Raw genomic sequence first — 26816 nt, 5'->3', positions numbered from 1 at the left:
TTGTGTAAATTCAAAATTTTATGGTACAATTTACAAATACAGAAATATTTCATTCGAAGATGACACTTATTTTAAAAGGTAGTTCATTAAAATAAAGGATAGCAAACATCAGCAGAGTTTATAAAACCTCCAATATTACACATTTTATAAAAGCGAAATAGATGAGGAAAGATGGAGAGCCTTCTAAAATTCCAATCTGGTATCATGCAGTATAATAATTTTGATTGTTTTAACAAAAACATTTGGCGAGTGTCTAAGATCCTTCATTTTGACTCCTGTTCCCTCTGGTCTCCTTAGGCTGAGGTAGAAATGTTGGCAGGTAACCTGCTTCAATACTTTCAATCGATGCTGCTGAGTCAGCCACTTGGAAGCCCACAAGAGCAGCCCTGGAGCTACTCTCACTACCAGCTTTTTCACCTGTGTGGGGAGACACTGAACCTCCACTCAGCAACCTCATACAGGCAGCAGCACAGACAAGATTCCGAACTCATCCCCAGCTCCTAATGCAAATTTCCAAGACACCATTCATGCGTAACAATGGCACAGGGCAAGGAGTAGGTAACCCTGTCTGCCCCCTCTGCCAGGGTACAATGCAGTGCAAGACAATCTAGAGGGAAATGTCATGACAGTATAACTTATTTTAAAAAGAGCAGTGGTAACACTTCAACAGATTAAACATATTCTGTTTCTCTCTTTGACTTCTTAAACTTGCATTGAAGAAAAACTCTTGGAACACACAGACCTTCTTTCCTATTAACAGTTTCACGGAACACATATTCATTGACCAGCACCTCATACCCAGCAGCCATTAGGAGCTGTGCCATGTACTCTAGAGTGAAAAAATACACAAAATGATAAAAGGTTTTTGAATATGGACAGAAATGGACGTCCACAGGGGATGAAAATTTCCCCATGGAAACACTGCATCTTTAATATTACAACCTCTCCATTCCAGCACAGGATGACTAATAATTCCAGAGATAATTGACATTTCTACTATTGTATGCATCGCCCTACAAAACGTATGCTTTGCTGCATGTGATAGATGCATTTCATTTGAGCATGCACGGAGACGATTGTCCAACCTACCAGGATGTTAGTCTCTTTCTGAGAATCTTACCATAGGAAAGATAATTTAGATATTTGCCTCGTTCCGTTTCCAGTCAGTCACAGCAAGGCCAGCAATTTATGAAACTGCCTTTGCATGCACATGGCTTTTCTGATTGGTTAGCCAGACCTCTTGGAAAATCTCAATTACATCACAACTTCTTTTGAGAAAAATCACAACTGCATCTCAGCACAAATGAAAATATACTTTCTGAAACACTCAAGCCTCAAACAACTTTTACCGGGGATAAATGCACCCTGTGGTCATCTGTTTTTAGTGGTGTTGGGTGAGGGATAAATATTGGCCAGGCCACCAGGGAGAACTCCCTTGCTCTTCTTCGAAATAGTGCTGTGGAATCTTTTATGTCCACCTGAGGGAGCAGATGGGCCTCAGTTTAGCATCTCAGCTACCCAGTTAATCAAGGCAACAGTGGTGGCATCACAACTAGCCTCAACCTTCCTGGGCAGGGTGGGGGGGGGGGGGGGGATGGGGGGGAGCGGAGGAAGGATCATGATATCACCTAGAAGCCCTGCTGCTGGCCGCCATCCTGCAACACCTGCTGGAAATATGTCTGGTGACAACAGGATCAAGCTTGGATGCAATGCCCAGGGCCAAACTGCATGCCAAGGCTCACTGCGCAGACACTCCCAAAAACATTTTTTAAATAATAAATCTCACCATTAGAAAAGAAGAAGGATCTTGTTCCATCTTGTCGAACATAAAAATTTGGGCCAAGCTTATGGCCAGTTTTAAATCGGAGCATGGCGTGATCATACAGTCCATAATCTCTGAATAAGATGCATCCACCTGGTTTCAGTATCTGTCACACACAAGAATCAAAGTCACAGTCAGCAGGTCTTTCACAATGATGCACTGCCAAATGAACAAAGTGGAGCTACAGTAGTAATTTACCTGTATTAGTTTAGTGGGCACATTCTCAAAGAAAACTGACTGTAAAAGCTTCCATAAATATGTCAAGAGAAAAAGATTAGTGAAGACAAATGTTGGTCCCTTACAGTCAGAAATGGGGGAAATTATAATGGGGAACAAAGAAATGGCAGAACAATTAAACACATACTTTGGTTCTGTCTGCACAAAGGAGGACACAAATAACCTCCCGAAAATGTTAGGGAACCAAGGGTCTAGTAGGAGCGAGGAACTGAAGGAAATCAGTATTAGTTAAAAAAAAGTGCTAGGGAAATTAATGGGGCTAAAGGCTGACAGATCCTCAGGGCCTGATAATCTACATCCCAGAGTACTAAAGGAAGTGGCCCTGGAAATAGCGGATGCATTGGTGATCATCTTCCAAAATTCTATAGGCTCTGGAACAGTTCCTACAGATTGAGGGTGGCAAATGTAACCCCACTATTTAAAAAAGGAGAGAAAAAACAGGGAATTACAGACCAGTTAGCCTAATATCAGTAGCTGGGAAAATGCTATTATAAAGGATGTGATAACAGAACACTTGGAAGACATTAACGGGATTGGACAAAGTCAGCATGGATTTATGAAAGGGAAATCATGCTTAACAAATCTACTGGAGTTTTTTGAGGATGTAACTAGTAGAATAGATAGGGGAGAACCAGTGCATGTGGTGTACTTGGATTTTCAGAAGGCTTTTGATAAGGTCCAACACAAGAGGTTAGTGTGCAAAATTAAAGCACATAGGATTGGGGGGAATATACTGGCATGGATTGAGAATTGGTTGACAGACAGGAAACAGAGAGTAGGAATAAACGGGTCTTTTTCCGGGTGGCAGGCAGTGACTATTGGGGTACCACAGGGATCAGTGCTTGGGCCCCAGCTATTCACAATACATATCAATGATTTGGATGAGGGAACTGAATGTAACATTTCCAAGTTTGCAGACGACAGAAAGCTGGGGTGGAATGTGAGCTGTGAGGAGGATGCAAAGAGGCTCCAATGTGATTTAGACAAGTTGGGTGAGTGGGCAAGAACATGGCAGATGCAGTATAACGTGGTTATCCACTTTGGTTGTAAAAACAGAAAGGCAGATTATTGTCTGAATGGTGATAGATTGGGAAAAGGGGAAGGTGCAATGAGACCTGGATGTCCTTGTACACCAGTCGCTGAAAGCGAGCATTCAGGTGCAGCAAGCAGTTAGGAAGGCGAATGGTATGTTGGCATTCATTGCAAGAGGATTTGAGTACAGGCAACAGGGATATCTTACTGCAGTTATACAGGGCCTTGGTGAGACCACATCTGGAGTATTGTATGCAGTTTTGGTCTCCTTATCTGAGGAAGGATGTCCTTGTCATGGAGGGAGTGCAACGAAGGTTTACCAGACTGATTCCTGGGATGGCAGGACTGTCATATGAGGAGAGATTGGGTCGACTCTGCCTATATTCACTAGAGTTTAGAAGAATGAGAGGTGATCTCATCGAACCATATAAAATTCTAACAGGACTAGACAGGCCAGATGCAGGGATGTTCCCAGTGGATGGGGAATCCATAACCAGGGGTCACAGTCTCAGGATACGGGGTATGCCATTTAGAACCGAGATGAGGAGAACCTGTAGAATTCTCTACCACAAAAGGCAATGGAGGCCAAGTCATTAGATGTAGTCAAGGAGATAGATATATTTCTTAATGCTAAAGGGATCAAGGGATATGGGGAAAAAGCGGGAACAGGGTACTGAGTTAGGTGATCAGCTATGATCATTTTGAATGGCGGAGCAGGCCCAAAGGGCCGAATGGTCTACTCTTACTCCAATTTTCTATGATTCTAGAATAAAGAAAAGGCAAAACAATAAACTCAGAAAATACAGAATGCCTAAAGCTTTAGAAGTAAAACTATCTACAGTAACCAAGTGTTCAATTGTCTCTTTTCTAATTCTTATATTTATTCATTTATGGGGAAGATCATTTTTGAGATAACACGACAGCAGTGCTTCCCCGCTGGTTTCTTCAAAGGCATCTGTTCCAAATTCTTGTACAAAGTAGTCCAATTAACGAAAAAAAACAATTTTTTTGATATTTTTAAACAGATATCATGCTAAACTATAATAGTATAAAATACTATAAAATGTACAACTAATTGAGAAAAGGTAACATAACCAGTACAATAGATATCTAATTTACTTTCATTTCAAATTCACCATTTTGACTTTGACAGAAAATGATTGCCAAATCTTTTTAAATGTCTCCCATTTACGTCACTATGAACAAGACGGCCACTTGTGTACCGTTAAATACTAACTTTATAGATATTTTCTACGGCAAGCTGCATCTTGTCCGGATGAATGGCAGAGAGCACGAAGATCAGTGTTACAACGTCCACAGAGGCAGCTGGCACGTTCTCCAGTAAATCATCTCTCGTTAGGTCGCACTGAAAGGCTTTACATCGCTCAGCGTTATACAGGCGGTTTTGCTTTATAAAAACAAACATAGGAGTGGGTGAGAAGGAATCTGTACAAGATACTCCTATCAATAGCACTTTGTCAGATACAATTAAACTATGGTTAGCTTTAACACTATTGTTTTTTTAAAGCTATTTCCACTGATGTCTAAAACAGCTGATGGATTATCTGGGGAATTTAGAAATGTTGCTAAACTTGACAATCCAAGTACTTAATATCACTAAATATCAACTGTGCATGTTCTGCTTCATTGCTGTTTGTAGAATCATGCTGTGCGCAAATTGGCTGCCATGTTTCCTGCTTTAAAACAGTGACTACACTTCAAAAATACTTCACTGGCTATAAAGCGCTTTGGGATGTCCTGAAGTCATGAAAGGCATGATTTAATTGCAACTGTTTCTTTTCCTTCCTTTCTTTCTTTCTTTCTTTCAAGGGTTTTACATTCAAATCTAAGCCATCGAGAATTCTATCACCCGAAAGCCTGCCTGCCTGTATCATCTGTTGTATGTGCAAATGGCGTACCTCTATTGTACATTTAATATCTGTTCCACCTCGAAGCTCTTCAGCACAAAAGATGTAAAGAAAAAACTACTACATCAATTTTAAAAAAATGATCAAAAGCAATTATAAACATTTCTTGCACTTACCTTCACAAATTCTATAGCTCGGGGAGAGAAGTCACAAGCATAAATGAAGACATTCAGATCGTCTTCTAAAAGGGGGAATAAACAGTTCCCAACCCCACAGCCAGCTTCCAACAAAATCAGCTTTTGATTCTCAAACTGCGAGAAAAATAAACAGTAATGACAACAAAATAAATTTTTATAGCACCTTTAATATAGTAAAATGATCCACTGTGGTTCACGCAAGAAAAAATGGACAGTCCAGCAGTGGTGGGAGAGATAACTAGGAGCAGGGTTGAAAAGACAGGTTGGGGAAATGCACTGGAAGTCAGAATCAGAAGACCAAGGGACATGGAATGGTACACAGGGTTGGAAAGGAAGGGTGGGGCAAGGCTGTGGAGGGAATTTAAAAGCTGTTTTGAATCCAACGGGGACAGGGAGCCAGTGGAGGTCAGCAAGGACAGGGGTGACAAGCAAGTGGAACTCAATGCAGGACATGCGGGGAGTGGAGTTTTGGATGAGTTGCGTTTTGTGGAGCATTAGAGGAGTCAAGTCTTGGAGTCACAAAAGCATGGACAAGGTTTGCAGTGGCAGTAGGGGCTGAGGTAGGCAATGCTCCGGAGGTGGAAGTGAGCAGTCTTGGTGGACAGGGTGTGGAGCTTGAAGCTTAGCTACTCGGTGGGACGATGAGCTTGCGTGCCATGTGGTTCAACCTGAGTGAGTGGTTGGGAGGGTGATGGAGTTGCAGGCAAGGGTCCGGAGTTTGTGGCAGAAGCCACAAATGATGGATTCAGTTTTCCCAATGTAGAATTGGAGAAAATGTAGGCGCATCTACAGTAGGCACTCTAGCACAAGATGCTGATGGAACTGATGGTGGTGGTGGAGGTAAAAGCTGGGTGTTGCTAGCATAAATATTTACACTGACCCCATGCCTGTGTATAATGTCTCCGGGGACAGCAAGGAAAAGGATGGGGGGGGGGCTTGCGAGGGGATGGGCAGGGCAAGGATGGAACCTCAGAATACGCTGGAGGTGACTATACTAGGGGGGGGGGGGGCAGGAGGAGAAGCCATTGTGGGACCTGTGTTGGCTACAATGGGACAAGTAGGAAAGGAACCAAGTGGGAGCACCTCCCTGGAGGTGGATGATGGAGGCGAGGTGTATGGACTGGCTTACCACATTTACACCCCAAGATTTTGTAGTTTTTTTAAATCAGTATGTTGTCTGCAGGTTTTCACTGGGCTGAAATAGCAGCTAAGTAACTCACCACTTATCTGGGTTTTCATTATTCAACATCACTTACTTCTCTACATGCTTTCAGCTCTTCAAACTCCCTGGTTGTCCAATGCCTATCTTTGAAAAAGTTGGTGCTGTTCCTTTTGTAAAATAAATCCCAGTTCTTCTGCGCCTCTTTTTCGAGCTTCTGTTGTTTAAAATCCGACACTAAGCTCTGGTCTTTTATGAGCTTGTCTGCTTCTTCAGTCGTAAGGATCCTTCCCGTGTGTCCTGTTGCTTTAAAGGTTGCTTCTGATCTGGAAGGCGTTATGCTTACTACCTTACTGCTTAAAGTGCAATTGTTTACTCCTTCTGTTCTGTACGTTTGGGTAGCACAAGAATCATTTGCTTCCATAACATCCCCCATTGTGTTTGCAATACTCCAGAGGGTCTTAATGCTTTTTGAAGAGAAAAGCAAACTTTAGATTGTGGGTTAAAACTCTCAACAGTATCATAGAATGGTTACAGCACAGGAGGCCATTCGACCCATCGAGCCCATGCCGGCAATGCACAATGCCGGCAGTACAGTGCAATCAAAAGATTCCTCTATGCAGGTCAGCTCTGCATTTAAGGACAAGATAAGATTTTTTTTAAAGTTGGTAAATACTTAAAATGAGCCTTTGTGGTGCAAATGTTACACAACCTTTTATCGCAGGTATCTCAGTGAGTGCCTGTTATCACTGTGTCGGGCGATATGTGTCTGAGAGTCCCATTTATCAGCCCATATAGCTCAGTGTGTGTTTCAGAGACCCAGATATCAGTCCGCGTGCCTCACAGAGACCCAGATATCAGTCCGCGTGCCTCAGAGAGACCCAGACATCAGTCCGCGTGCCTCAGAGAGACCCAGACATCAGTCCGCGTGCCTCAGAGAGACCCAGACATCAGTCCGCGTGCCTCAGAGAGACCCAGACATCAGTCCGCGTGCCTCAGAGAGACCCAGACATCAGTCCGCGTGCCTCAGAGAGACCCAGACATCAGTCCGCGTGCCTCAGAGACCCAGATATCAGTCCACGTGCCTCACAGAGACCCAGATATCAGTCCGCGTGCCTCAGAGAGACCCAGATATCAGTCCGCGTGCCTCACAGAGACCCAGATATCAGTCCGCGTGCCTCAGAGACCCAGATATCAGTCTGCGTGCCTCACAGAGACCCAGATATCAGTCCGCGTGCCTCAGAGAGACCCAGATATCAGTCCGCGTGCCTCAGAGACCCAGATATCAGTCCGCGTACCTCAGAGAGAGCCAGTTATCAGTCCGCGTACCTCAGAGACAGTTATCAGTCAGTGTACCTCAGAGAGAGCCAGTTATCAGTCAGTGTACCTCAGAGAGAGACAGTTATCAGTCAGTGTACCTCAGAGAGAGACAGTTATCAGTCAGTGTACCTCAGAGAGAGCCAGTTATCAGTCAGTGTACCTCAGAGAGACAGTTATCAGTCAGTGTACCTCAGAGAGAGACAGTTATCAGTCAGTGTACCTCAGAGAGAGCCAGTTATCAGTCAGTGTACCTCAGAGAGACAGTTATCAGTCAGTGTACCTCAGAGAGAGACAGTTATCAGTCCGTGTACCTCAGAGAGAGACAGTTATCAGTCCGTGTACCTCAGAGAGAGACAGTTATCAGTCAGTGTACCTCAGAGAGAGACAGTTATCAGTCAGTGTACCTCAGAGAGAGCCAGTTATCAGTCCGTGTACCTCAGAGAGAGCCAGTTATCAGTCAGTGTACCTCAGAGAGAGACAGTTATCAGTCCGTGTACCTCAGAGAGAGACAGTTATCAGTCAGTGTACCTCAGAGAGAGCCAGTTATCAGTCAGTGTACCTCAGAGAGACAGTTATCAGTCAGTGTACCTCAGAGAGAGCCAGTTATCAGTCCGTGTACCTCAGAGAGAGCCAGTTATCAGTCCGTGTACCTCAGAGAGAGCCAGTTATCAGTCCGTGTACCTCAGAGAGAGACAGTTATCAGTCCGTGTACCTCAGAGAGAGACAGTTATCAGTCAGTGTACCTCAGAGAGACAGTTATCAGTCAGTGTATCAGACAGCACCAGTTATCAGTCAGTGTATCAGACAGCACCAGTTATCAGTCCGTATCTGAGAGAGAGCCAGTTATCAGTCCGCATGTCCCAGAAGTTGAGTTATCATTTACCTGGTAACCCAACTCCTCTGACGCACTAACTCAGCGACTCTCAGTAGCGTCGGAAACGGTGACGTCGTTTTACCGAGTAACAGCCCCAGACACAGAACTCCGTCATATGCGGAACCGCTCACTCGTAAAACAAAACACAAAAATACTAACTAAACCCTGGGCCGGGACATCACTCGTTAACCAAATGTCCCGCCTACCTGGAAAAAACAGAATGAAAGAAAAACAAAGCGACGCACCCCCGCCTGCGCATGCGCCTCCCCCGCCCCGGCGCATGCGCGGTTCGCCGGGGGAGGGATGTTTACTGTTTGAGTTTAACGGCCGCCGCCGCCGCGCGCTCGGTCGGTCGGTCGCGTTTTTTTTAAAAAAAAACATTATTTGAAAAAAAAAAGCAGCCAGTCGGTTGATGATTGAAGCGTTCGGCGATGAACGGCACCGCGCAGCCGGCGCTGGGCAAGGAGGAGCACGTGCTGAAACTGGGCGAGAGCTTCGAGAAACGGCCCAAGAGCTCGTTCCACACCATCCGCTGTGAGTGGAGGGGGGAGGTGGGAAAAGAGACCGGAGGGTGGGTGGGGGGAGGTGGGAAAAGAGACCGGAGGGTGGGTGGGTGGGGGGGGACGGCGACGGCGACGGCGACGACCACCTGTCGTCTCGGAGCCTGAGTCTCTCTTGGGGCCTCGAGCCGCATCCGCCGACACGGGGCGGGGAGGAAGGAGAGAGTTCCTGTATTAAAAATAAAGCGAGCCCGCCCCGCTACAGCGTTTACGCACAAAGGCCCCAGTGAGGGTTTATTGTCCCCGCCCGAATCGCGGGCCCGACCGTTGCTCCCGTGACCGTGGAAACGCTGCCCATCCCATCGTCTCGCCATCCTCTCGTTGCCCCGGTTACGCGGGGCTGCCCCCGGGCTGTGGTTCCATTCCTACCAATCCGAACACAGCCTCCAGCACCGCCTCCTCCCACTAGCTCACAGGTCAGGTATGATCGCGGGGGATAAAGGGTTAATTGATGAGGGACAGGTTGTACAAACTTGAGTTTAGATGGTTGAGGAGTGATGGAAAGAAAGACTTGTAATTATATAGCGCCTTTCACGACCTTAGGACCTCCCAGAGCGCTTTACAAGCGATGAAAAACTTTTTGCAATTTAGCCACTGTTGCAATGTGCAAAACGTGGCAGCCAATTTGCTCACAGCAAGCTCCCACAAACAGCAATGGGATAATGACCGACTATCTTTTTTTAGTGATGTTGGTTGAGGGATGAATATTGGCCAGGACACGGGGGAGAACCCTCCTGCTTTTCTTCGAATAGTGCCATGGGATATGCCTGAGAGGGAAGAAAGGTCCTCTATTTAACCACTGAGCCAAGGCTGACACTTTGATCTGATCGAGATGTTTAAAATGATTAAGGAATTCAGAAGGATAGAAACAAGGGGACACAATCTTAAAATTAGAACTAGGATATTTTGGAGTGAAATCAGGAAGCACTTTTTCACAAGGGTAGTCGAAATCTGGAACTTGCATCCCCACAAGGCTGTGCATGCTGGGTCAATTGAAGTTTTCAAGACTGAGATTTTTGTTAAGTAAGAGTATCAAGGGATATGGAACAAAGGAGGGTAAATGGAGTTGAGGTACAGATCAGCCATGATCTGATTGAATGGTGGCGCAGGCTCAAGGGTCTGAATGGCTTCCTCCTGTTCCTATGTAGATAACGTGCCAAATATCTGCACCACAAATATAGTAATTCTGTGCCACCTAACTGCACATTAGGTATGTGTGTATAAACATGCTGTTGTTAATAAACCCACTGACACTTGTGCAGAATGATCATAAAACTTGTACGAATCATTCACTAATTGTAAGGGTCAAAAGTACTGCCTTTGCCATTTGTATTGCCAACCATCTGTATTGCAGCATACATATATAATCACCCAGAAGCACATAACCAGCTCTACTGTTTGCATTATACCGAGCCAAGAGTTAAGTAGGCTGATTTTCAAATTTTATTTACATAAATAAAATCAGGAAAATTAGTGTGAGCACTGTAGGTCAAAAATGAAATTGAATGCTTATCAGAGAACTTTCAGGTTTAATAGACAAAACTATTTTGGAAGGAACAAAGAAAATACTTAAAATAAGTACAGGGTTCGGGCTTGTTTGTTATTCTGCCATGGTCAAATCACTCATGGACACTCACTGCCCACATTCAAACATGAAGAAGTAGGAATAGTAAAAATGTTTTAAGAATGTAATAATTCAGGGATGAGAAAAAGCCACTTGGCCCATCAAAGCTTATCTCCTAGTACTCTAACTCTCCCTTCATTGCATCCGAATGCTCTGAACAAATCCAATATGTTTACTACTCTTGACAGATTATTTCATAAGAACGTAATCAAGTGAGTAAGTTATAGTGCCAGCTATCCCTCTGCAGGAGTGCTGACACAACTGACTGCATTTGTGGTTTTAACTTCCTAAAAACAGGTCTAGTCCCATGAATCTCCACACCCTCAACTAACCTTGAGGACTTGAAGTGTTTCAATAGCCGATGGATACTTAAACCGTCCCAACTGTTTAATGCAAGGATTTACAAAAGTACTAGTTTGGGCTTTTCATTAAAAGTTTAGTTGCACCATTCTGCACTCGTTGCAATATTTTCTACAGGAGTTTAAACAGAGTTACAGTCGTATTGGTTAAGGCAAGTATGTTTGCCAATTTTTCTGGAAAGAAATAGCAGCATGAAATAAGAAGCAACCAGCTACAAAACAAGTGGGACGTTAATGGATAGATGTCGCCACATTTGGTCTGGTAGGATGCCCATATCTTTTTTTGGTAACTGATCTGTGCATCTCTTCTTTCAGATGACTTTAAACCAGCATCCATCGATACCTCTTGTGAGGGTGAGCTACAGGTTGGCAAAGGTGACCAAGTCACCATAACTTTGCCGCACATCCCAGTAAGTTTGCAATCTTTTTCATTAATGCAGTTTTTTTTCTTGTGAAACCAAAACTGTTTTCACCCCAAGTGAGACTTGTTCTGCAAAACCAATATATTCAACCAGCTCTCTGACAATCCCTCTAGCACCAAATCCTTGCTGCTCTCTTTTGACTATACACACCTTAAGATGCTACACAAATAAGTGTCAGATTCCACACATGCAATCCTAAAAAGGGTATTGTCAAATCAGGTGTCCAAAGCAACATCTCCTGAAAATAAAACTTCCCTAATGATTTCGGAAAGAAATCAATGTGAGCGTGTGCTGGGTTTGTGCATTGGCTAGATAGTTCAGTAGTATCCCGATCCTGCCTGAAGTTTATAATGAGGCTTCCTCTAGAGGGTCAGTTTCAGCCAGGTTATTCGGGAGAAATATGCCTCCCAATTGTGTGTGAACAGCAATTTTCACCTGGTTTATGAAGAACCTTTTGTGTAATAAAATACCCTGAAGTGCTTTAGAGGAGGAGACAGATGCTGAGCAGTAAAAGAGAAATTGGGAAAGGTGAACAAAGTATTTTTGGCTCTGCTCTCCGGAATTCCCTCCCTAAATCTCTCCGCCTCACCATCTCTCTGTCCTCCTTTAAGACCTTCCTTAAAACCCACCTCTTTGACCAAGCTGTTGATCACCCCTTGAGATGTTTTTCTATGTTAAAAGTGCTATATAAATGCAAATTGTTGTTGAAGGATTCAAAGAGATATGTAGGGCTGGATACAGGTACAGAGGTAAGGAGGGGCAACACCACTGAAGTATTTGCAAGTAACGATGAGGATTCTGGACAACAGGGAGCCAATGGAGACGAGCAATGACAGGGTATGAATGAGCAGAACTTGGTGCGGGACAGGATGTGAGTGCCAGGATCCTGGACAGGTTGGAATTGTGAAGACTGGAGCTTGGTAGGTCAGCGAGGGGAGTGCTGGAGAACTTGAGAATGGGGATAACAGAACTATTGATGAGGGTCTCGTCAGTGGTAGATAGGTAAAGGTGGAGCCGGACAGTATTGATGGAGATGGAAGTATGTGGACATAGTGATGGATTGGATGAATGGTTTGATGCTCAGCTCTGGCTCAAATAAGACACCAAAGTTCAGTCTGAGTTTAGCAGCCAGGGAGTAGAATGGAATAAACGGTAAAAGTATGGAATTTTTAACCGGAAGCCTAATAGGGTGTCTTTGTGCGATGTTCAATTGTGGAGCTTCTGACATTGGACAAGCAATCTGACAGCACGCAGGTGGGCATGGAGTCATGGATGGTGTTGAAGAGGTAGAGCTGGCATTATCAGAATACATGTGGAAACTGATCCCATACCTATGGATGATGTCTCATCTGGTAAATGTGAAAAGGGCAAGACCAAGAATGAAACCTTGGGATACTCCGGAGGTGACTGTCAGGGGTAGGAAAAAAAAGAAGACTTGCATTTATATAGCGCTTTTCATGACCTCAGGACATCCCAAAGCACTTTACGGCCAACGAAGTACTTTTTGAAGTGTAGGCATTGTTATAATGTGGGAAACGTGGAGGCCAATTTTCACACAGATAGATCCCACAAATAGCAATATAATAATCACCAGATAATCTGTTTATAAATATTGGTGATGGGATAAATATTGGCCAGGACACTGGGGAGAACTCCCCTGCTCTTAATAGTACCATGAGATATTTTACATCCACCGGAGAGTGCAGATGGAGCAAGGCCTTGGTTTAACATCCCACCCGAAAGATGGCACCTCCGACAGTGCAGCACTCCATCAGTACTGCACTGGAGTGTCAGCCTCGATTATGTGCTGAAGTCAAGAAGCCACTGCTGAATGTTAATTGTATCCTTGGTGATTTATATCAATTTGGGTTAATTGATTGGCACCCTCAAATAATGAAGCAGTCCGAGCCCGCATGCAGCAAGACCTGGACAACATCCAGGCACCCCATCCACCACCCTAAACATTCACTCCCTTCACCACTGGCGCACAGTGGCTGCAATGTGTACCATCCACAGGATGCTACTGCAGCAACTCGCCAAGGCTTCTTCGACAGCACCTCCCAAACCCGCGACCTCTACCACCTAGAAGGACAAGAGCAGCAGGTACATGGGAACAACACCACCTACACCGTCCCCTCCAAATCACACACCATCCTGACTTGGAAATATATCGCCGTTCCTTCATCGTTGCTGGGTCAAAATCCTGGAACTCCCTTCCTAACAGCACTGTGGGAGAACCTTCACCACTCGGACTGCAGCGGTTCAAGAAGGTGGCTCACCACCACCTTGTCAAGGGCAATTAGGGATGGGCAATAAATGCTGGCCTTGTCAGCGACGCCCACATCCCATGAACGAATAATAAAAAAAATTGTATTCAGGTGGTGTGTATCAATTGGGAAGGCTCTTGTATCCTTTTATAAGATAACTGATCTAGGATGTGGTGTGGGTGTAATGTGGAGCTCTGTGAATAAAGGCTTGAAAGCAACTGAAGACTAGGTTCTAGTATTCTATCCTTCACCACCAGGCTATTCAGTTATAGCACTGGAGATGTGCTGGTTATGTTGGAATAAATACTAGCAATAATATGAGGAATGGGCTAGGGCAGTGATACTTATGTGGCTTGAAGGCAACTTGTGGACAGCCTCACTTTCACCTGTGGCCCATGGTAGGCTTGCCTTGTGTACCTCTAAGCTTTTATTTACTCTGCTGTGGGATGTGACCAGAGCTGGGATTCAGCATAATTCTTGCTATCCAATTAGAAAAAGCTAGAATTTTAATTGGTGCACTGGGTAATCACGGTATCATAGAGCAAGTTAAAGGTCCCTGCTGAAACTGTAGGGTCAGTGTTTTATTGGAAACCATCAGATCCATAACTTAATGTGGGAAAATGCCTAGCCTCCATCTGGCAACTGCCCAGGCTGGCATATTTGAAATTGGGAATTTAACACATGGGGACTGTGGTCCTTTCACTTCTTGGAGCAGCATGCAGAAGCATTAGTGAGAGTGGCTCTTGAGCATGAGCAAGTGACACTGGACTACGGGTGAATTTGTGTAGAGAAAATAATTGGTAGAGAGGGAAGAAAGGGGATATTTATGTATGACTTTGTTTTACAAATTTGTCAGTTTCAATATGTCCATCCTAGTTATTTACCACAAACTTCTTCATTTGTATTAAATTAATAATCCCATTAACCTTTACCGTTATTATTTAGTGCTATTTCAGATAAGATTTTTTTTAATTTGAAGTAAACGTTCTGCTTTCTGAATTCTCCAGCTCCTATCTGCACAGCCACTTGGCTTTGCATTAAAGAGATGACATTAAAAAAAAATGACTTTTGTCAGCCATCCAATGTACTTTTGCACAGCCTTTTCATTCTACTGTATATAAATACTCAAAAGATAGATTTTTTTTTGCATCAGTACTGTCCACCCTTAATTTGAATTAAGCTACTTGGAATTATCAGCTTTTTTGCACTAAGTTCCCACTTTGCTGTGTTATGGACATTGCTTGATTCAAATTATTGGATAATTCAACACCTTTTAGTCCAACAAACGACTTCTTAATTATCGGGAATAGACTAGTTCACTTACTCAAACCAACTTTTAATGCATAAAGTTTGTATTTTAATATGCCTTTATCTTTCCATGTCATATATTTACTGAAGGAGGAATTATGTCGGAGCTTTGTTAGAATTGAACTATCTGACACAAGGCAAAGTAAAGCAAAACTACAATAATATCTGGTTTGTTGGTCACCAGGGCTCTACTCCACCAATGACTGTGTTCAAAGGTAATAAAAGACCATATCAGAAGGATTGTGTACTTATCATTAACCATGATACAGGGGAGTTTGTGCTTGAAAAACTCAGTAGCAGTATACAGGTGAAGAAAACCAGGTGAGAATACATATGTGGTTTTTAATTGAATCCTTAAGTAATAACAATTAATTGTGTGACTAATAAGAATACAGCATTTCTGTCAATATTGTACACATACTAGAACTTGTAAAGACATCGTGTTGGTTATTCTATTTTTTTCTGATTTTACATCTATATTAAATTTTATAATCCGACTATAATGTCTAAATATAAAAATACATTGGTATTTATGGAGTCATAGAATTTTACCGCAGAGAAGGATGCCATTTAACCCATCGTACTTGTGCCAGCTCTCGAAGAGCTATCGCATTCTTCTGTTCTGTCCCCAAAACCTTTAAATGTTTTTATATAATTCTCCTAATCTCTTCCCTTTGTTCCTTTGGTCATCACAGGCACAATGGGCTGAATGACCGTCTCCTGCACTATAAATTCAATGATTCTTTGAATTTCTCAATGTTCAAGATTCCTGCATTGATGAAGAAGACATACAGCTATCAGGCAGATTACCATATCTGATTTTTATCAGAGAAGGCTGAGAAGCACTTAATGCTCACCAGCCAATTCAATTTTATGGCAGCATTTTAGGTTATCCAATTGTGTTCTGCTGGTGTCCTAGTCTCCCAGATAATCTTGTTTCTTTTTTAGCCCAGATTGATTATAGAAAGTAATTCAATGTGGTTGTAGTGAGTGTTTCCCCCTCTTTTGGTGATGTAAGTTGAAGATTTTTGTTGGAGATAGTAACACAGTTGAAATTAATTCAAATTGGACCATCTAAGTGAGAGTTCAGTGCTCCAGCATTGCAGTTAAGGTCTTTGCAGATAAAAAATAAATGGAGACTTAACAGGTGATTTGAATTGTAAATGTGCAATTCATAAGAACAAATCTGAAATGGTGTGTAAATGTCTTGAGTCTGGACAAAGTTACACACTTCAACACACTATAAATCCTTGAATCTTTTCTGGTTGAAGTTTATGTCTTCTGTTACTGCCACCGCTTTTTTCTAACAGCTGATAATGTGGCTGTATCATGAGGTGTTTTACGGTAGATAAGCATTCTGATGACTGCTGATGGGAGGCGAGTTTTTCTCAATGATGTACTGTCACATTACTTGTCACTACTATCCAGTGACTCCTGAAAAATGTGATCGTGGATATTGGGTGAGGACAGGAACAGGCTTAGTTGTGAGGCTCCCCACGGATAAATAGCCTCCTGACACACGATGCTTAGGCTCAGACATGTAGAATGGCCACTTTGAGGGCTGGTGATGCCCATGGAGCTATCCCCCAGCAAGAGTTGGTGTCTTCAGGAGAGGAAGCGAGACAATGGGCAAAATAAATAGGAAACGGGAGCATTTTATTTCCCACCCAGATCTACTTGCTCTTTTTAAATTTTACACAATAATTTAGATAAATGAATTCTATATTCTATTAAAGCTATTTTTGAGATGGTGATGTTAAAGGATTTCTTACTGCTATGATGTGGTTGATGTCTGAATACACCTTAATGTTTAATTATTAATAATTTCAGAGCTGAAGGGAGCAGTAAAATCCAGGCTCAATTGGAGTCGCAGTTGGTGCGAAGATCCCAGCCTTCCTCACAGTTTAGAGCTCCTAATAAGCCATGCGCTGGACCCAAAACATCTCCTTCAAAGGACAATCCCTCACCTGAACCACAACTCGATGACATAAAAAGAGGTATGCATAGGGTCTATGGAAATAAGAACATGGAAAATTTTAGGAATAGGAAAAGCCATTTGATGCAACAAGCCCCCAATGCTTCTTTTAAAGTTTTGTCATTTAGTGTATATTTTCTATCTTTATTCATTCTCCAAAAATATGTGACCTCACATTTCTCTACAATTTATCTTTATGCCCTGTCTACTAACCCGTTTGTCCTTCTGAAGTTATTTACACTCCTTTTCAAAGTTAACCAAGCTGTCTATTTCTGTGTCATCTGCAGATTTTGAGAGACGCAAGCCCAGGTCATTCATACACATGTTTGATCATTTTTCTTTTTTTTCATTCATTCATGGGATGTGGGCATCGCTGGCAAGGCCAGCATTTATTGCACATCCCGAATTGCCCTTGAGAAGGTGGTGGTGATCCGCCGCCTCAAGTTTGTTGAAGAAGTGACCAATTTGGATAGATAAAGAAATGCAGTAAATGTGTAGATAAAATTTCAGACGGTGTTTGATAAGGAATTCCCATAAGAGGCTTGTTACAAAAATTTAGGTGTATGGTATAAAAGGAGAATGAAGCAGCTTAGATAGAAAGTTGATTGACTGACAGGAAAGAGGGTTAGGATAAATGGGTGTTGCTTGGATGAGAGAAGGCTTGAAGAAGTGGTGTTCCCCAAGAGTCAGTGCAAGTAGGGGGTTTGACAAGCGGGGTTGTAAAAGACTTCAGGAGGACATAGACAGACATGGGAAATGGACAGGCAATTGGCAGATTCAGTTATAGTGGAGAAGTGTGCTTTACCACAGGGAGTGGCAGAGACCATTGTATCTTTTGAGAGAAAGTGGATAAATATTTGAAGCAGAGTAAGATACATGGCAATGGGAAGAGAGCAGGGCAGTGGGGTTATTTCTGGATTGCTCATGCAAAGAGCCTGCACAGATATGATGAACCTCTTTCTAGGCTGTAAACTGCAATGGCTCGAACACTGAACCTGGTGGGACACCACCATTTACATTTCTCTAGCTCAAAAAGCATCTATTAGCCACTACTCTGTTTTTGTCTTTTAGCCAACTTCCTATTCCTTTTTTCACTATTCCTCATAATTTAAATTCCCATAATAAACATGGGGACAGGAGTAGGTCATTCAGCCCCTCGAGCCTGTTCCACCATTCAGTTGGATCATGGTTGATCTGTATCTTAACTCCATTTACCTGTCTTAGTTCCATATCCCTTAATACCACTACCTAACAAAAATCTATTAATCTCATTTTTGAAATTTTCAATTGACCTATCCTCAACAGCTTTTTGGGGAAGAGAGTTCCAGATTTCCACTACCCCTTGTGTGAACCTGATATTACCTTTTTTAAGAACATAAGAAATAGCAACAGGAGTAGGCCATACAGCCCCTCGAGCCTGCTCTGCCATTCAATAAAATCATGGCTGATCTTCAACCTCAACTCCACTTTCCCGCCCTATCCCAATATTCCTTGACTCCCTAGGGTCCAAAAATCTATCAATCTCCGTTTTGAATATATTCAACGACTGAGCATCCACAGCCCTGTGGGATAGAGACTTCCAAAGATTCACAACCCTCTGAGTGAAGAAATTTTTCCTCACCTCGGTCCAAAATGGCTTGACTCTTTATCTTGAGACTATGACCCCTAGTTCTAGATTCTCCAGCCAGGGGAAACAGCCTCTCAGCACCCATCCTGTCAAACCCTCAAAGAATTTTCTAAGTTTCAATGAGATCACCTCTCATTCTTCTAAAGTCCAGTGAATACAGGCCCATTCTACACAATCTCTCCTCATAGGACAACCTTCTCATCCCAGGAATCAATCTAGCGAACCTTTGTTGCATCCCCTCTAAGGCAACTATATCCTTTTAGGTAAGGAGACCAAAACTGTACACTACTCCAGGTGTCTCACCAGAGCCCTATATAATTGCAGGAAGAACTCTTTACTCTTATGCTCCAACCCCCTTGCAATAAAGGTTAACATACCATTTGCCTTCCTAATTGCTTGCTGTAACTGCATGTTAATTTTCTGTGATTCGTGTACAAGGACACCCAAATCCCTCTAAATACCAACATTTACTAGTCTCTCACCTTTTAAAAAAATATTTTGCTTTTCTATTCTTCCTACCAAAGTGGATAATTTCACATTTCCCCATATTATACTCCATCTGCCACCTTCTTGCCCAATCACTTAACCTGTCTATATCCCTTTGCAGCCCCTTTGTGTTCTCCTCACAGCTTACTTTTCTGCCTAGCTTTGTATCAAAAGCAAACTTAGATACATTACACTCAGTCTCCTCATAAGTCATTGATATATATTGTAAATAGCTGCGGCGCCCCACTAGTTACAACCTACTATCCTGAAAATGACCCGTTTATTCCGACGCTCTATTTTCTGTCTGTTAGCCAATCCTCAATCCCATGAGCCCTAATCTTGTGTAACAACCTCTTGTGTGGCACCTTATCGAATGCCTTTTGAAAATCCAAATATACTACACCCACTGGTTCCCCTTTATCTACCCTGCTAGTTACACCCTCAGAAAAACTTGAATAGATTTGTCAAATACTGTTTCCCTTTCATAAAACCGTGTTGCCTCTGTCTAATCATATTATGATTTTCTAAGTGCCCTATTACTACGTCCTTAATAATAGATTCTAGCATTTTCCCTACCACTGATGTCAGGCTAACTGGCCTATAGTTCCCTGTTTTCTCTCTCCCTCCTTTCTTGAATAACGGGGTTACATTTGCTTCCTTCCAATCTACAGGCACTGTTCTAGAATCTAGGGAATTCTGAAAGATCAAAATCAATGAATCTACTATCTCTGCAGCCACCTCTTAAAACCCTAAGATGTAGGCTATCGGGTCCAGGGGATTTGTTGGCTTTTACTCCCATTAATTTGTGCAGTACTTTTTCTTTACAAATCTTAATTACTTTAAGTTCCTCACTCTCATTAGCCCTTTGGTTCCCCACTATTTCCAGTATGTTTTATGTGTCTTCTACTGTGAAGCCAGATACAAAATATTTGTTTAATGCCTCTGCCATTTCCTTATTTCCTATTATAATTTCTCTTGTTTCAGCCTCTAAGGGACCCACGTTTACTTTCACTAATCTCCTTTTTACATACTTGTAGAAGCTCTTACAATCTACAATGCAACCTTTTAAGACCAATAATATCCTCCTCAGTATACCATTACCTCTGGAGTTCCCCAAGGATCTGTCCTTGACCCCCTCCCTATTTCTCATCTATATGCTGCGCCTCGGCGACATCATCCAAAAACACAATATCAGGTTCCACATGTATGCTGATGACACCCAGCTCTATCTCACCACCACCTATCTCAACCCCTCCACTGCCTCTGATTTGTCACGCTACTTGTCCGACATCCAGTATTGGATGAGCAGAAATTTCCTCCCAATATGGGGAAGATGGAAGCCATTGTCTTCAGTCCCCGCCACAAACTCCATTCCCTAGCCACTGACTCCATCCCTCTCCCTGGCCACTGACCGAGGCTGAACCAGACTGTTCGCAACCTTGGCGTCCCATTTGACCCTGAGATAAGCTTCTGGTCCCATATCCGCTCCATCACCAAGACTGCCTACTTCCACCTCCGTAACATCGCCCGTCTCTGCCCCTGCCTCAGTTCAACTGCTGCTGAAACCCTCATCCATGCCTTTGTTACTTCTAGACTCAACTATTTAAATGCTCTACTGGCCAGCTTCCCACCTTGCATAAGAACATAAGAAATAGGAGCAGGAGCAGGCCGTACGGTCCCTCGAGCCTGCTCCGCCATTCAGTAAGATCATGGCTGATCTTTGGCTTCAACTCCACTTTCCTGCCGATCCACACATCCGTTAATTCCCCTAGAGTTCAAAAATCTATCTATCTCAGCCTTGAATATACTCAATGACTAGGCATCCACAGCCCTCTGGGTTAGAGAATTCCAAAGAGTCACAACCCTCTGCGTGAAGTAATTCCTCCACATCTCAGTCTTAAATGGCTGACCCCTTACCCTTAGACTATACCCCCTAGTTCTAGAGTCGCCAGCCAGGGGAAACAATCTCTCAGCATCTACCCAAGCCCCCTCAGAACCTTATATATTTCAATGAGATCACCTCTCATTCTTCTAAACGCCAGAAAGTATAGGCCCATTCTACACAATCTTTTTTGTATTCGTTCACGGGATGTGGGTGTCGCTGGCAAGGCCAGCATTTATTGCCCATCCCTAATTGCCCTTGAGAAGGTGGTGGTGAGCCACCTTCTTGAACCGCTGTAGTCCGTCTATGAAGAATCTAGTGAACTTTCGTTGCACCGCCTCCAAGGCAAGTATATCCTTCCTTAGGTAAGGAGACCAAAATTGTACACAGTACTCCAGGTGTACCAAAGCCCTATATAATTGTATTAAGACTTCCTTATTCTTGTACTCTAACCCCTTGCAATAAAGGCCAACATGCCATTTGCCTTCCTAATTGCTTGCTGTACCTGCATGCTAACTTTCTGTGTTTCTTGTACGAGGACACTCAGATCTCTGAACACCAACATTTAATAGTTTCTCACCATTTAAAAAATATTCTGCTTTTTTATTCTTTGTACCAAAGTGGATAATCTCACATTTCCCCACATTATACTCCATCTGCCACCTTGCCCACTCACTTAACCTGTCTTTATCCCTTTGCAGACTTTGTGTCCTCCTCGCAGCTTAGTTTCCCATCTACCTTTGTATCGTCAGCAAACTTGGATACATTACACTCGGTCCCTTCATCTAAGTCATTAATATAGATTGTAAATAGCTCAGGCCCTAGTGCTGATCCTTTCAGCCTGCCAACCTGAAAATGACCCGTTTATCCCTACTCTCTGTTTTCTGTCCTTTAACCAATCCTCTATCCATGCGAATATATTACCCCCAACCCCATGAGCCCTTCTCTTGAGCAACAGCCTTTTATGTGGCACCTTATCGAATGCCTTTTGAAAATCCAAATATACTACATCCACTGGTTCCCCTTTATCTACCCTACTAGTTACATCCTCAAAGAACTCCAATAAATTTGTTAAACATAATTTTCCTCTCATAAAACCATGTTGCCTCTGCCTAATCAAAACACGATTTTCTAAGTGTCCTGTTACTACTTCCTTAATAATGGATTCCAGCATTTTCCTGACAACTGATGTCAGGCTAACTGGCCTGTAGTTCCCTGTTTTCTCTCTCTCTCCTTTCTTGAATAGCGAGGTTACATTTACTACCTTCCAAACCCCTGGGACCATTCTAGAATCTATGCATCCACAATCTCTGTAGCCACCTCTTTTAGAACCCTCAGATGTAGGCCATCAGGCCCAGGGGATTTATCGGCTTTTAGTCCCATTAGTTTCTCCAGAACTTTTCCTCTACTGATATTCATTATTTTAAGTTCCTCATGCTCATTAGTCCCTTGGTTCCCCACTATTTCTGTTATGCTTTTGTGTCTTCGACTATGAAGACAGATAGAAAATATTTGTTTAATGTCTCTGCCATTTCCATATTCCCCATTATAAGTTCTCCTGTTTCAGCTTCTAAGGGACCAACGTTTACTTTTGCTACTCTCTTCCTTTTTACATACTTGTAGAAGCTTTTACAATCCGTTTTTGTATTTCTTGCTAGTTTACTTTCATATTCTATTTTCCCCCTTTTTATCAATTTTTTGGTTATCCTTTGCTGGTTTCTAAAATTCCCAATCCTCAGGCTTACTACTCTTCTTGGCAACATTATAGGTCTCTTCTTTTAATCTAATTGCACCCTCCATAAACTTGAGCTCATCCAAGACTCTGCTGCCCATATCCTAACTCGCACCAACTTCCATTCCCCCATTACCCCTGTGCTTGCTGACCTACATTGAGTCCTGGTCCGGCAACGCCTCGATTTTAAAATTCTCATCCTTGTTTTCAAATCTCTCCATGGCCTCGTTCCTCCGTATCTCTGTAACCTCCTCCAGCCCTACAACCCTCCGAGATCTCTGCGCTCTTCCAATTCTGGCATCTTGCACATCACCGATTTTCTTCGCTCCATCATTGGCGGCCGTGCCTTCAGATTTCTAGACCCTCAACTCTGGAATTCCCTCCCTGAATCTCTCCGCCTCTCTACCCCTCTCCTCCTTTATGATGCTCCTTAAAAGCTACCTCTTTGACTAAGCTTTTGGTCTCCTGTCCTAATATTGCCTTATGTGGCTCAGTGTCAAATTTTGTTTGCTAGCGCTCCTGTGAAGCGCCCTAGGACGTTTTACTACGTTAGAGGTGCTATATAAATGCAAGTTATTGTTGTGAACATGAAGTCTAACCAGTTCTTTATACAGTAACATGGCTCTTTTGACTTGTATTCTTTATTCTTGCTTATGTAACTCAGTAGTTTGTTTTGCCTTCTTTTACCACAACTAGATACTCAGTTTCAATTATTTTTCCATAACAACTGTAAATCTGTTTTCTAATCTGTGTGCTCCATCATGATTCTATTCAATACATATTCCATATTTTAATTCCTTGCTTCCATACTAATTTTAATAATTGTCAGTGTTCAGCTGCATGTGCCATCTATTTGCCAATTTCCCAAAAGATCCAAATCTTTCTGAATCTACTTTTACTGGTCCTCATTATGCTTCTGCCAACTGTAGTGTCATTTACAAATGAAGTCTTGTTCTCAGTACAATCGTGGAGGTCTGTGTGTCTGATTACAATTTCTCCAGTAGCAGAAGTAGTGAATCCCCTTACATTCAACAAGAAGGTAATGAGCTATCTCTGAGCATGCTTGAATCTCAATTTCTTTTCTCAAAAGGAGTTAATTATTTTTTTCCTCCTATTGATGACTGTATCGACCACAGGCATATTTTCTTTAAAAAGTATTACCTTGTTCTATTTACACTACTGGTGATCAGAATTACGCAGCGATGATAAGGTTGCAAGCTTACTGTCCATGGATATCAGTAGCGTGTGCTTTATGGTGCGGGGCATTGAAGGGGGAAGAGGACAGATTTTTAAATTAACTTGATCAGTGATATAGTTTTGAATTGTTGCCTTTATTTTCTTTTACTGTATTCCATCCTTCCAGCCCTCCCAACCCAAAAAATTTATTGCAAAAACAAGGGGGTGGAGGATTGTAGAGGAGCACAGCTTTCCACACACAAAGTCTTCTAAAGATTGAGCTATGTTACTTTAAAGAAAGCCAGTGAATAGTAAGCTGATATCTTATGTTAATTGTTTTTTTCCCACTCTTTAAGAACTCAGAGCTGAAGTTGATATTATTGAACAGATGAGCAGCAGCAGCAGTAGCTCCTCAGCTTCAGGAAGTTCCTCTGGCAGTGACGACAGTTCCAGCAGTGATGTGGAAAATGAGGCTCACCCCTCCTCTACACCGCCACAGCTGCAACCTCAATCCCAATCCCAACCCCAACTCCAACAGCAACAGCAGCTGCAACACCAGCAGTACAGTAACAGAAATGCTGCTACAAATGGCACCAGCAGACCAGGAAGCAATCAGCTTATGAGCACATTGAGTAAGTATGCAATGTTTTGCTGCGTTATTACTTGCAGTTGTGCAAAATACCAAGTTTATGTTCCATTTTCCTTCTATGCAAAAAAAAGGCACTGAATTATTCAATATCAAGCTAAAGTAAAAGTTTCTGACCCCCTCCTGAGCATGATTGTTTATGGCAAATCCCAGGAGGCCTTAAACCTGTTGGTTATTGTTCAGAATATTACCTACTGTCTGCTGTGATTACATAGTTTTCAAAAATGTACTTAATGCCTTGAAGGACTGCAGATATCCCCAACTCCTATCCAAAAGCAACTTTTTCTCTCCTGTTTGAGAATATCAGCATTGAAAGTGAACTTATATCAAATAGCCTTATTTTTGATGTCCTCTAACATTGTTGAACAATAGGACAGTCTACCCATTCGTAGACAGCATTGTACATGAAATGTATACGATAACGAATAATCAATTACCGTAAGCTTTTTTTCTAGTCATGTAAATAGCTTATTATGGGAGTGCTCTTCTGAGCCTCACAAAGAAAATTTGGGCTTCTGCCGCCCCGGGCTCCCCTTCCTACCGGTGAAACTCTCCTGAGCCGGGCGGCCTCCGGGCTATCTGATCTTAGTAGGCCCAAATCCAGCTATCTGCCTCTAGATGCCCATTTCAAGTGGGCAGCTGGCTGGTGGAATGCTAATGTGGCCTGCCAGTAAAATGGACCTGGTCTCCCACTGCAGCTCCCGGGCAGGTGACCTGCGCATCTTGCCGGCTCCCTGCCCAGGAGTTAAAATTCCCCCTATATAAGATGATTGGCTACAAAATGAAAATAGGTGCGAATAGCTACATAAAGGTTGCTTTCTGTATATAATAACATGAATCTTTATTTTCAGGAAATGACTTGCAATTGAGTGAATCTGGAAGCGACAGTGATGATTGAAGTCTTAAGAAAATGGACCACTACCTCCACAATGACCTAACATGGAGATGACATTGGTGTAGAAGTTTGCTGATGCATTAACTAGATTAGTGATTTAATGTGAAAACTCATTTATTGTGTGTCCTTACTGCAGTTTTAATATCACATGTGGGGTGTTGGGTAATTAATGCAGTATGTTTTATTTAAAAAATATATTTAACTGCTTTTTTAAAGTTAAACTAGAAAAATTTGTTTTACTTGTATATTTTGTCAGGTATTCTAATTAATTATCTGAAGGCTTATTGATCAAATATATTTTAAATGGACTGAATGGCAAGCTTACATATTCAGAATTGGACTGACAGACAAATAGAAATAGACTTCAATGCTCAATCATGTATAAAAGCATTGTTACCTTACATATTAATATGAATCATACAGTAAGTTTATATATCAGAACAGATATCACACAACGTGGAAACAGATTAATTCCTTGGGAGAGCCAATATCCCTCAAATATCGAGATGTCTGTGAAGTGACTGCGGTATTGAGCTGGGTGGTTTATGATGGCTAGTGGTAGAGTCTTCAGTGGATACAAACCTGAACTCTGTCACTGAAGTCTTTAGTAAGGATTATAGGTGCACTGAGGACTCTTTCCTCAGCAGGATTGTTTCCTAAGCTTTTGACTTTTCTTTGTGAAACAAAGTTGCTAGAATGAGTTTTAATTTCCAAAAAAACATTTTGGGGCACAGTGATCTGAACATACAAATGTACAATGTGGATGAAGTGCATCTTGAGCAGCATTAGCATCTTTTTCTTTATATTGCAATGTTAATGTTTCATACAAAGCTGGCATTTCTTACTGTTTCAGCAATTCAGTGAAAAATGCTGTAATCTATGTCCAGAATAATTTTTTTAAAATTTCTTTCATTTGATTCATGATATCTTTTTGAATTTGATATATGTGTGTATAAAATAGAGAATGCATTACTGTTTATGTCTGATGCAATTCTGTCTTCTCCCTACTCCCAATCGCTGTATATCAATTCTAGCCCTAGTGAGTGGGCTGGTGATCTGCTCCCAGACCTCTGCCAGGACCACTCGGTAACCAGTCACTGGGAGGTGTGTGAGAGCCGCTTAGGGTGACTCATCTTTCTATTTTTGCATGACCTTCCAGCACCTCCCCCTAGCAACTCAGCCAAGGTAAGGACCTCATCATGTGTTTTGTATCTGCCTATGTCTGTGAAATATCACTCAGGATTTCCAATTGAAACAGAAATGAGGTGCCAAACCACATGTCTCCATTTTAAATATGGGAGGATTTTCATATCAAAATAAAGCATGCAGCAAGATTTTTGTACATTCA

At 42.4% G+C, this 26816-nt stretch overlaps 2 protein-coding genes across 4 annotated transcripts; one reads left to right on the top strand and one right to left on the bottom strand.

Moving 5' to 3' along the window:
• Nucleotides 1-9451, bottom strand: mettl6 (methyltransferase 6, methylcytidine). Of its 3 annotated transcripts, none has more exons than XM_068000893.1 (6): nt 9286-9451; nt 6413-6782; nt 5136-5270; nt 4329-4499; nt 1787-1928; nt 1-829 (listed from the first exon to the last, which is right to left on the bottom strand). In XM_068000893.1, the coding sequence occupies exons 1-6, from the start codon at nt 9381-9383 to the stop codon at nt 672-674; spliced, it is 1074 nt and encodes a 357-aa protein (XP_067856994.1). In that variant the 5' UTR covers nt 9384-9451; the 3' UTR covers nt 1-671. The 3 variants fall into 3 exon arrangements, with proteins under 3 accessions (XP_067856994.1, XP_067857000.1, XP_067857007.1); XM_068000899.1 differs by having other exon boundaries at nt 8716-9358; XM_068000906.1 differs by having other exon boundaries at nt 8519-9357.
• On the top strand, nt 8796-26816 carry eaf1 (ELL associated factor 1). The gene is made up of 6 exons (XM_068000915.1): nt 8796-9043; nt 11368-11462; nt 15234-15370; nt 16880-17046; nt 24284-24559; nt 25425-26816. The coding sequence occupies exons 1-6, from the start codon at nt 8941-8943 to the stop codon at nt 25469-25471; spliced, it is 825 nt and encodes a 274-aa protein (XP_067857016.1). The 5' UTR covers nt 8796-8940; the 3' UTR covers nt 25472-26816.

Source organism: Heptranchias perlo, chromosome 2, assembly GCF_035084215.1.
Source record: "Heptranchias perlo isolate sHepPer1 chromosome 2, sHepPer1.hap1, whole genome shotgun sequence".
Taxonomy (NCBI): domain Eukaryota; kingdom Metazoa; phylum Chordata; class Chondrichthyes; order Hexanchiformes; family Hexanchidae; genus Heptranchias; species Heptranchias perlo.
Note: the sequence above shows the minus strand (reverse complement) of the source record. Positions and strands in the feature narration are given on the sequence as shown.